Raw genomic sequence first — 11,741 nt, forward strand, 5'->3', positions numbered from 1 at the left:
GAGGCGGCGGGTCCGCCCCGGGGCGGGCCCCGCGCTCTCCCCGCCCCGCGACGGGCCGCTCTCCCCGCCGCCGCTGCCGCCATGGAGGAACAGAAGGAGAACCGCCCGCAGGCCGCCCTCAACGAGGCGCCGGCGCCGCCCGCCCCCGCCGCCGGCCCGCCGGTGAGTGCGCGGGGGCGGCGGAGAGGGCCCTGCCTGCCCCGGCGGGGGTACGACGGCGTCCCCCGCCCGCCGCTGCCCTCCGCGCATGCGCGGAGGCCGCCCCGCCGCCGGCCCTCAGGCCGCGCCGAGCCGCGGCCCGCGGTGGCTCACTGGGACGGCCCGGTGCGGAGGGGCCCGGCCCGGCGCGGCGGGGCCCGGCCGGGCGCGCTGAGTGCGGCCTTACCGAGGGGGCGCCTCCGGCCCCACGGGCCCCTTGCCTGCGCCCGAGGCCAGGGAGGCCCCGCTGGCGGCGACAGCGGGCCTGGGGGAGGCCGGTCCCGCCGTGTGCTCGGCCCACAAAGGCTGCCGATAACCGTTAAGCGTCAAAGTGCCTTTAGTTTTTCTTCTTAATTTATTGTTTTGTTTACTATGCACAGTATCGGACATCTGTGTGTCAGTATTCTGGTTAAACAAGGTGCTGAGAGAAGTCTCCTGCTCCAGCCATGGTTTTGCCAGCTCATGCTGCAGGACTAACTCTTCTGTTAAAAACAGGACGCGAGTTCAGGTTTTGTCTCAGGGCTAGTCTTTGGCATGACTTCACACCCGTGCGTTAGTATCCCTTTGGTCTGTCCCTTGATTTTTATGAGAGAAGGAAAATGGGTGATTCAGAGCAGATGTCCATATTGACTTTCTTATCCATCCACAAGCTCGTTCGCTCAGTTTGCTCATGAGTGAAACAGCATGATGTTTTACTGCATTTTGGTGTCAAAGCGATGTGTAAATTTTAATGCTCTAGCTTCTTGTTTTGACCTTCGGATTTCTCTTTCTTCTAGGGTAGGCAGCATTGTAGGATCAGTGATCAAGAAACGAATGGGAGAAACTCCACTGCCAGTTCAAATGACTTCAGTGATCCCATTTACAAAGAAATTGCTATAACCAATGGTTATATCAACAGAATGACCAGAGATGAGCTCAGAAGTAAACTTGCAGAGTTCAAGCTTGAAACCAGGTTAGGTTGATGTGTAAACCTTCTGATTTATCTTTCAGAGCAGTAGAACTATAAGGAATGATAATTTTGAAGTTCAAAAACTCAACACAAGTGAAAAGCAGACATGCCACCACACGCCAGTTGTTTCATGTGCAGTCTTGACACAGCTTTTTTTGTAGGATTAGTGCATGTGATACTGCTTAATGTGCTACCAGAAATGTGCACTGTTTCAACGGGTAACACAAAGAAACAAAAGAATATGTAACTGTGGCTTACTTCTCAACATGTTTTTGGTCAAGGGGGAAAGATGGGTCTGAAGAACTGCAAGGGTTCTCAGGTGGTGTTGCACACCTTCACTGTATAGAAACTCAATTCAGGATATAGGTATTTCTATGTACTCCGCCCAGTACAGAGCTGATATTGGCTAGAACCTCTACAATGATAGGGCTCTGAATTTAATCAATGCAGAGGACAAGTATCTTTAGAAAAAGAGTGCTAATCTGACTAGATGAGATAGAATAATGCGAATAGGTGAATGTACTGTAAACTGGATTTGTGCTCATTGAGGAGGAGGAGTAAAGGGCTAGGTATATAAGAGAGTGGCTCCTGCTCTATCAGAAATGACCTGCAAGACCATTTGATATTGCTGTGGCCAGGCAAATATGAGGTATTGAGAAGAAGGTCAGATGGGAAAAACAAAGTGTATTATTTCTGTTGGCAAGAGTTATGAGGAGGTGGTGGTGGTGGTGGTGAGTTAGCAAAGTGAGATGCTACTGTTCTGGAAGAAGAGATGGAGTCTGAAAGAAGTCCAGCTTTCTAGAAAAGGTGGCAACTGTAGGAGAGAGGATGTTCAGAGGGGAAAAAAAAAGGAAGGAAAAGAGATGAGTTTGGTAAGAATGAAAAAAAAAATGGTGTGGTGTGAAGTGCAGCCTGCCACCTCCACCCCATTTGCCTGCAAATATTCTGGTTGCATGTGTTTTTTTAAATCCTCCTTTGGTTGAATGAATTTGGCTTCTCAGTAGGAAAAAAAATTATAATTACGTGATAAAATTTTTAGTAAAACAGGTCAGATTTGTACAGCTATTCAGCAGTTACTCTGATTTAAAAATAAAAAGCAGAATTCCAACAGTAAATTATATGTTTGTGGCTTCCTCGGTTATTAGTTTTTTATTTGTTTTTTATTCAGTTGTAAATGCAGAAAGCTTTAAACTTTTAGCTAAGCTAGACTTTTTTTTGTCAATATATTCAATTAAGTTGGTCAGAATATGCCTTACATGTAAACAAATAGTGCATTACCTCTAATGTAGTGAATTGAGCAGCTTGCCACACACCATCCTTTTCCCTTAGGGTTATGTTGATAGCAGATCATCTCCTCTTTCAACTTATTTTATGGATTTGATGAAGAAAAACGTAATTTTCCCCTCCATCAGCTCCCATAGTATTTCAGTTTTGAATAAATTGGTCATTGAATTAAACTGCGTTAATAAACTAGAGTGGGGAAAGAGTTCTCTCTGTTTGCCGAAGAGGCTGATGTTTTCAACTTCAGGTTTAGTAGTCTGATTCCAGTTTTTTCCTTGTGGATCAGTGGACTGCTTTTCTGATAATACCACTTGCTACAGGTAGCTCTTACAGCTTCTGTGATTTCATTTGCAATGTGTAATTTTAGAAATAACTGCCTTCAAAGAGTAAATTATCCTTGTTTATTCAGCTCTGGTTTGGTACATAGGAGTTCTGGCACCTGTACTTGCATATTATAATGTTTGTATTAAAAAGATGCAGTAAGTAATTTTAATCATTTGCCACTGTCAATTTATTTGTTAGCCACAAACCTCCTGAAAAGCAGGATCTTGACCAGGAAGTTTTTCTGGCAATTGAAATCTTGAATACTTCAATTGAGTTACTCAAGCTCAATTTTAAATTTAAATTGAGACAAATTTGAAATATGGGCGTTTTAGCTGGATTCTGCATTATCTGTGCCACTGATGCAAAAATAGCTCGGGCATGAGTCACTTCAGGCAGAGGGTACAGGGAAATATGGGTAAAGCAGTACTGCTTTGAGGGCCAGAGGTCATCTAGGAGCACACTGCCAAGACTTGGGCTTTGCAAAGGCTTCTGCTGCTGAGTCTTGCTGAACTGGAGGTGACTGCAGAGTCTCTGCACTATGCTTCCCAGTCTGTCCCCAAATACTGATATTATCTACATGTTGTAGTTATCGGGCGGTATCATGGCCTCTGCATTTTCCCAGGTAATGGAGCATTAACTGTATGATAAGGCTGAATTCAGACTTCAATAGTGCTGGTGTTCAAAATGAAGTTAATAAGTGATGAACATTAAAATGTTAAATATAGCTTCAGTTCTACAATGGTGAAATAAGTAATTGAATGAGTGTGATCTTTGTCACTTCCCTTATTTCTTTAGAGGAGTGAAAGATGTGCTGAAAAAGAGACTGAAAAACTATTATAAGAAACAGAAGCTGATGCAGAAAGAACCCATTAATGGAGACAGCTACTATGACTACATCTGTGTTGTTGACTTTGAAGCAACATGTGAAGAAGGAAACCCACCTGAATTCATGCATGAAATAATTGAGTTTCCTATTGTCTTACTAAACACGCATACCCTGGAAATAGTAAGTGATCTAATTACTGTGTTGGTTTGCTGTTCTTCAATGTAACTTCCTTGCTTCAGAAAGTCCAGATTAGTTTTTAGGTAGATGTTGAACTTCATTAAAAATAGCTTTTTTTTTTTTTTTTTTCATAAAGACCTATCCTCTGTGCGTCTTACATACATAAAAACAAAACTTTCTTTCTATTCTTAAAGCACCTGGAATAGATCTTGCTCCTGCTGTTGACTCCCTCTACTGATATGAGGGACTCTCAGTTTCTCAGACGTCCTCCCACCACCACTACCACTTCTTTCCCTGCTTTAAGATCCACGAAGGTATTTCTAGGACTCAAGGGATTCACCATAAACAAGAGCTAGCAGATTCTGTGGTCCCATGTGAGGCGATATAGAAGAGGCTTCTTGGCGGGCTAGATTATTTCCACAATGTACTTGACAGATTGACAGCTGTGTAACCTGATTTTAAACATGCTTAGTAGGCGTTTGGCAGCCTCGAGTGCTCTGTTCCAGTACAGCTTTCTTTTTGGAAAAACTACTTGCTGTCTAACTGAAACTGAGTGACTCATTGAAACGGAGGAAGTGCATGCTCCTCTGACTAATGGTTCATTTATCAAGAACTTTTAAGAGGAGGAAGAGGGTTTCCAGTAATCGCCGTGATGCTGCCTTAGACTGTAGCTGCCTGTATAGCTAACTGCAGAGAGGGGATTGTGCAGATTACAAAGATTGTTTTATTACCTTTAGAGTAGTAGGAAACTGTGGTTTCTTCCTCTGTCCAAAAGGCTTTGTATAGCAGCAGGGATTTGGGGCTTTCTTTTTTTCCATGAAACTTGCATGTAGTCTTCACTCTCATACTGCTCAGTTTCCCAGAGTACGGTCATTGTGTTTATCTCTGGCTGGCAGGCATCCAGAGGTGTATGACTTGTATGCAGCCTCTGAGGTGTGTGGCTGGTTGCCTACCTTGAATTACAGGTGAGCCTTTAGAGATACCACCTGAAAAAAAATCAGGCTTTGCTCATGCCTCTCCTTTTTTTCCTTACTCATGTTCTCCTTTTCCCAAATCCACCCCTGTATTGCAGTCTGTCCTTCTTCTCTCTTACATCCACATCTTTGCTCTTTGGTGCCTGCTGGCTGAGAAGAAGGACATGTTCCATTTGGAAAGCCATCCATCCGTCCCATTGGGAAGCTCGTGATGGCCAGTCAGAAACCTCATATTGGCTGGGGAGGTACATGCTCCTTTTTGCCTAGAGCAGGGCAAGTAGCCACTGTTGCCTTTCAGCTATGGGCAAGCCAAAGAAGTTGCTACATAGTGTGCTGCTGCTGAGTGTTTGATTCTCTTATTACAGGAAGATACTTTTCAGCAATACGTGAAGCCAGAAGTTAATCCCAAACTTTCAAACTTCTGCATTAGTCTGACAGGAATCACCCAGGTAATTTGCACTTTTTTTTCTTCAGGAAAAAATATGAAAAACAGAGATGCCATGTTGATGTTTTCAGACTGTTAATCTTTCATGGTAATTTTTCTGTAAGGCTTATTCTCTTAATCCTTGTGGTTTTCCCCCCTTCTCCCAATTATCACAGAATTGATTTCACTAAGTTGGTTATTTAGGTGTTTGCAAGGAGCGGTAGGGAAAAACAGTCACTTTGTAATCCATGTGTAGAAACTTAATCTTTAACAGAGGAAAGCACCTTTTGAATTGCATCAGTTTCTCTTCTAAGATTTTTTTATTCTGAAGGGTTTAGAGTCTTAGGATGGCAATGGCTTGTGATCAAGTGAATTGAGCAGAAGACTGGGAAACAAGGTTTTAATCCAAGTTCAACAGCTGACTAACCTTGTTACCTTTGTATACGCCCTTTGGAGGTTTGCTCTTTTAGTGGTGCTTTTGTGGTGCCTTTTTTTTCAGCTTAGAAAAATCTGTCTGATAGTCTGCTTGTTTTAATGGGTAATCTGTTTCTAAAGATTTTTGTGAAGCCAACTTAGTGAGTGATTTAGTACGTGCATATACATCAATATAATTCTTACATGTCACGCTGGGGTGCTTTTTATGAAAAAATGTTCCTCACTTTTGTTTTGTCGGTTCTTAGGACATTGTTGATAAAGCTGATACATTTCCTCGAGTTCTGCAGAATGTCATAGAGTGGATGAGACAGCGAGAACTGGGAACAAAGTATAGATATTCCATGTTGACAGATGGGTATGTCCTTATGTAACCTTCAGCACGATCTAAAACTGCAAAATTATGTTTAATCTTTGTGAGAGTATTGTTAAAGGTGGATCATGACACTGCTGTTTTGCCATTTTATTATAATTTTAGCTTTCAGGAAAATCAGAAAAGCTGAACTGTAAACAATTTGAAATTAAGCTTCAATCCATTAGATGGCACTGTTTCTTTCCTAGCTTTCTGTATGCAACTTAAATGATGTTGAGTAGACTTTTTATCCTTTTTTTGTTCTTGTAATTCTGTTTACATCTAGTTTTCGTGTAGCATGTAGTATCTGAAAATAACCTTGTGCAATTTCAGTTGTAAGAAACTCCCATGCTCTCCTGAATCTGAGGTTTCAGAGATGGGTGGTGGTTGTGTTGTATCCTATGTGTGTTAGTGATACTGTTGATACATCCTGCACATTTTGCCAGAAAGCAGTAATGGATTATGCTGTTTATTGAACAAGGAGAAATGGGTAGCACAGACAGCTCTCTGCTTCAGCTTAGAAGACCAGTGGGTCCCAGCTCTGACAAGGTTTGTGTGTGAGGGATTGACTAGTCCTTGAACTACCACCTGAACGTGCTCTCTCACAAGGTCTGTGTGGAAAAGCAAGTCCCCTAACGACTGCAAAGTGAACAGATTTTGAGGTCTAGATACATCTTGATGCAACATTGTTCTTGTCATCTTAGCTTTGTTATACGATGAAAGATACTGTTTGAGCCTTACCTTATATAGCACTGGCCAGGGAATATTTCTGTAGGTGGTGCTTGCTTTTCAGCTGTGAAACATTGCTATTCTGTTAATGTTTGCCTTCCCCCTTCTCTTGGAATGAGGACTTTAAGTAGCACAGAGTTTTTAACATTAGCCATGTTGAGTTGATTGATGTGTTTTCGTGTTGCTATGCCTGTTGTTTGCCTGGAATAGGTCTTCTGTTGTGCTGGATTAAAATGGTAGTCCTGTGCTGCTCTGTTACAATAACTGTCAAACCAAAGGGAGGTGAACCCTGAAACAAAACTGGAGTTCATGAAAAAAGATTGTGGGGGATCTTAGTATGACTTCCAAACACTTCTGTCGAGTAAAACACAGATAAATATTCTAGTCTGTAATATGAGTGGTTTGAAAAACAATGTATCATAGGAGATGAATGGTTACATAACAAAACCTTCTTTAACTAATCCAACGTACCAAGTGAGTAAAATTTTTTTGACCGTGAGACTTTTTTCTCAAAATTCCTGAAGGTTTGGACAATTATATATCACAGGTCTTTTTTTGGTGAAGAACCGGTATCACTGAAATGTGGTTGTGTCCAGTGTGAACAGTGAAGCCATTCAAAAGCTGTCACACAAGACTTCAGGTGTATGGTTTAGATCTGTGTACACCTTAAAAATAAGGAGTTAAAATATTGTCATTCCAACTTTAATTAATTTAAGGAACTGTGGTAAATACTGCTATTTGACTAATTTTTTTTCCTATGATTAGGTTTCTGTCTTTGGAAGCAACAGTGACTTTGCTAAAGCAAAACTGGTGCAAGAGTGGTTATGTTACTGGGCCTAGAATGTGTCTGGAATTCCCCTCCAGGGGAATCCCCTTGGTGAAGCTCCTCAGGGAGAATAGGTGCAGTGAAATTTGTCATGTAGGTGAGATTGTGTAGACAGCTGCAAAAGAGCGGGGGCAGGGGGGAAAGGTTTTATTTTAGTTTGAAGCTTACAAACTTGTTGGAGTTATTCCCTTCAAGAAGGTGGGCTAGAAGTGCATCGAGTTAAAGATTCATCTATTTTCTGTTAAGGTCTGGTGCTCCTAAAAATAAGTGCAGTCTGGTTTCAGTAACCTACATTTAGTAGAGATGCACGTATACCCAATTAACCAGGAAAATTTAAGGTGTCCCTTGCTTCCCCAAGGGCTGTGTAAGCATCTAGTTTATTGGCAGTTCTTGGAGCAGATGTGGTAGGTGGAAAAGTCGGCATGCTATTCTTTGTTTTAACTGTCCTGGACCTGAAACCATCATAGTGAAAATCTTGCTCATGTCATTATTTGTTTTCCCCATGATTAACAAATTCATAATAAAAAATTGTTTAGCATGATTATAGCAAAAGAGCTTTTCCTAAACTGTTTTCCTTCTACTGACCACCAATGACAAGACAGCTGTTTGTGCTACAGCTGTATGATATGTAGAATACAGGGCATCTGAATTATATATTACTAATGTTTTTTCTCTTTTGACTTTTTCAGATCTTGGGATATGAGTAAATTTTTGAACATCCAGTGCCGTATTAGCCGTATCAAATACCCTTCTTTTGCCAAAAAGTGGATCAATATTCGCAAATCATATGGGAACTTCTATAAGGTTTGTACACATTGTTGTTCCTCTTATGGGAAAATTTCATTTAAAAGTCTAGACTGTCCCGTTGTGCTGGTCGTCTTTACTTGTGTAGTATAAAATTGGAGCACTTAAACTAATTGTTGGGGCCTGATTTTCAAATGTGTTTCGCGCACAGATCTCACTTCACTGATCGAAGATCATACAATCTACTGCATTTTGATTTTGATCTTGTTTTTAAGAATCAGAAGACGCTCCATGAAGGATTGTCAAAAAATGTCATGCTGGTGCTTTTAGATCAAGTGTGCCTTGAAGTAGTTCAGCTCAAAAGACTCTGCATTGATCTTTTTTATTATTTTTTCCTGTCTTCATGTAATACACTACAAAACTAATTTGTACCACTACCCTCAGATATCTCCACTTTTGACAGTGTAATGGGAACAGAAAGATCAGGACATATCTACAGTGGCATCAAATTGTCAAGAGAAAAGCAATACCAAGTTCAGTGCTGGACCCTATTTCTGCGTTCTTTCACTGTCAGATTGCCATAAAATGGGTTATCAGAGATTCTAGCGAATTCCTAGTCAGTCTACACTAAACCATTTGTTTGAATGTGATTTCAGCCTAGCTGACAATCTTCTCTTGAAGGGCTTTTTCATACTGAATGTAACCTGTAGAAAAGAAAGAGGTTAATGCTGAATAAGAGAAGAGCTTTACTTTGTGCTGAGCAAATATTACAGGGCTGCTCCATTACTGCCTCTGTTATTGTGCCTTCTCTGCATGACCGTTTCTGTTGGAAACATGAGGACACAGAACAGTCTTGTGACTCTTACAAGCTCTAACATACCTTCTTTTTCCTTCTCTGAGCAGTGAGTGAGTGCTTTTTCATCAAAGGCAATGAAGATTGTAACTTAGAATGAATCAGGTTTTTTACTTTTTGTTTGTTTTTTTCTTTTAATAAATGCAAGCAGTTGCAGCATTTATAGTTGGTCAGTGCTTCTGTGTGGCTATTGAATCTGTTGTTAAGTAATAGTAATAGATAAAATTAATGACAAGGAATGTATTTTAACTTTCATGTGGAATGTCCCACAGCCTGCAGGTGTACGTCCCCTGCCCAGTTTGTGGGTGTTATTGCTGGAGTTGCATATTGCCAGGTTTTGGCAACTGTCGTGTCACCATTCTGCCTACCTATTAAATCCAGTAGTATGGTGCAATGTCCTGGAATTTGTCATGTCCTGTTTCCCCCACCCACACACCACCACCAAAAGAGCAAACTAAAGCTTTCCTTTAAAGTTATCCTTTTGTTTTTCTTTGACCTTTCCAAAGCACAAATGTATATTTAGCAGATAATTGAGAGAGGACGAGGGGCTTTTGCTGGTGTAGCACTTTGTATGGGTAAGCTAGTTAAGCTTCTTTGTCCATGCTGGTCATCCATGTGAACATGGGCTGCTACACGTGTTGCTGATCTGTTCCTGTGGTGTTTGGAGGCATTCAGAAGCTTGATGTCAGTGAGAATCAGGAGCCTGGTGCTTCTTTAGTTGCTTAGCATTTAAAAGAAAACCAAAATCTGATTCCCTCTGCAATACCACTTTGGGTAGTAATTCCGTTTTTCACAAAGCTTCTTAAACCTAGCTAGGCCATGGCTTCCACCGTTGCCAGCACTGGCATATCTTGAGCTGGTGCTGGTAGTGGTGAGAGGCTCTTCAGATTATCCTGAGTCTAGACAAGCTCCTGTTAACTATGTCTCCTCTGCAAAAATGAAAGTGTCTGTCTCACCAAGGTGCTTTGAAGTTAAATTGTTAGTGATCTGACAAAAAGCAACATGAAAGTGCTATGTGACTTAAGGAGACTTAAAATCTGCATATGTTTCTACTGCGCTGTGTTAGATTACAAAGACTTGGTACGGAACCTAATTCTTGAATGTCGTTCAATTTCTCCACCAGGTTCCAAGGAACCAGACCAAACTGACAATCATGCTTGAAAAGCTGGGCATGAATTATGATGGGAGACCTCACAGTGGACTTGATGACTCTAAAAACATTGCAAGGATAGCTATAAGGATGCTGCAGGATGGCTGTGAACTGCGGGTGAATGAGAGAATGCATGCTGGACAGCTTATGACAGTTTCCTCCTCAGCCCCCTTAGAGGGAGCCCCTGCTCCACAGATGCCCCGTCACAGAAACTAGCAGTTCTGGGTTCTGCCTTCGGAACTCCTCTCAGATACTGGCTAAAGACTGTTGAGCTTATTAAACGGCCACCTCTGCCAACCTGTCTGCAATGCAGAATCTGAAAGCACCTTAATTAATCGTCTCTGTTGAAATAAAGAGGAGTATGGAAGCTCTTTGCTCTTTGAAGCCTGTGTTACAGCATTTTTTATATATACTGATGATTTTTTTGTTGTTGTTTGCAACTTTAGCAGGCAGATTGATATGCAGAATCCAGGCAAAGTGTTAAGCTTTTAAGAACATGTAGTTTAAACACATGCAAAGATTTGTTGGGCCTGTGTGCTGCTGTTCCACCCCTGCCTGTGGGTAGTATTTATTCACTGTGCCATACTCTGATGATATCTAGCATCTGATTATTCATTGCACACGAATAAGACATTGCTGGAAGAACTGAAATAGCAAGTGGTCAGGCTGGCCTTTCCTGATAAGGCACTCTTCTAAGGGTTCCTGCTGGTAATTTTTTTTTTTTTTAAACAAAGTCAAGGGAAAATAGGAGCATGTTCCTCAGGTCTAAAACAGTAGAGAAATACTGTGTTGTTTATGTTTGCCTTTTTTTTTTTTCTTTAAGGGATATGTTTGTCTGCTTCCACATCAATTAGAAGAGCTGTGTATTGAATAAAAATCCCATTAATGCAGTATGATGGTAATTTTTTTTAACCTATATTTAAAAAGAGAATGTGCTTCAGATTTTCACTTTGAGGATTGTATCTCCTATTCCTTCTACACTCAGCTGCAGTTCATTTAATATTGCTTTTAGACACTGTCAGCCATTTGGACTTATTTTTAAGTAAATGTGAAGTAAAAATAAGTTCAAAACATGCCAGGCTCAATATTTTGTGCTATCTGGTTGTTCTGTAGAACAAAACAAGAAGCTTCTAGTTCATAGTTAAAGACATGCTCAACTATTTTTGGTACCTTCTGGTACCTCTACCACCATGAAGCTATGCCTTTATCTCAAAAATCTAACATTGAAAGATTAATGTAATTTTATTAGTAAAGCCCATATCTAATTATTAACAACTTCTGCTTTCTTTCTAGGCCCCAAGTAAGATGATATTCAAAAGAGGCCAAAGTGTTAATTTGCTTTGTCTCCATGGGCTGTTACAAAGTACAACATTAATGTGGTCAGCTTTGCATTAGAATGGCATGTTCTGAAAAGCGGAATGATGTATTTTGGTTGCTCTTAGTAAAAAAATAGTTTGGTATTCCTGTATTACAACTCATTCTTTCTGCCGCTTACATTCAGG

At 41.1% G+C, this 11,741-nt stretch overlaps 1 protein-coding gene across 2 annotated transcripts; it reads left to right on the forward strand.

Annotated features, from left to right (window-relative positions):
- ERI1 (exoribonuclease 1) lies at window positions 1–11,130 on the forward strand. 2 transcript variants are annotated; one of them, XM_075090913.1, is made up of 7 exons: window positions 1–162; window positions 975–1,150; window positions 3,548–3,758; window positions 5,095–5,178; window positions 5,834–5,943; window positions 8,182–8,296; window positions 10,213–11,130. In XM_075090913.1, exons 1-7 carry the CDS (start codon window positions 82–84, stop codon window positions 10,453–10,455), a joined length of 1,020 nt encoding a protein of 339 aa, XP_074947014.1. In that variant the 5' UTR covers window positions 1–81; the 3' UTR covers window positions 10,456–11,130. The 2 variants fall into 2 exon arrangements, with proteins under 2 accessions (XP_074947014.1, XP_074947015.1); XM_075090914.1 differs by having other exon boundaries at window positions 25–162; window positions 980–1,150.
- The last annotated feature ends 611 nt before the right edge of the window (window positions 11,131–11,741 follow it).

This window comes from Phalacrocorax aristotelis, chromosome 4, assembly GCF_949628215.1.
Source record: "Phalacrocorax aristotelis chromosome 4, bGulAri2.1, whole genome shotgun sequence".
In the NCBI taxonomy this organism is placed as follows: domain Eukaryota; kingdom Metazoa; phylum Chordata; class Aves; order Suliformes; family Phalacrocoracidae; genus Phalacrocorax; species Phalacrocorax aristotelis.

Excerpts from the sequence above, each read along its gene's own strand:
- ERI1 (XM_075090913.1), top strand. The coding sequence starts at position 82 with ATGGAGGAACAGAAGGAGAACCGCCCGCAGGCCGCCCTCAACGAGGCG. Across the intron at positions 163-974 it reads CCCCCGCCGCCGGCCCGCCG|GGTAGGCAGCATTGTAGGAT; the intron begins GTGAGTGCGCGG and ends TCTTTCTTCTAG. Across the intron at positions 8,297-10,212 it reads CATATGGGAACTTCTATAAG|GTTCCAAGGAACCAGACCAA; the intron begins GTTTGTACACAT and ends TTTCTCCACCAG.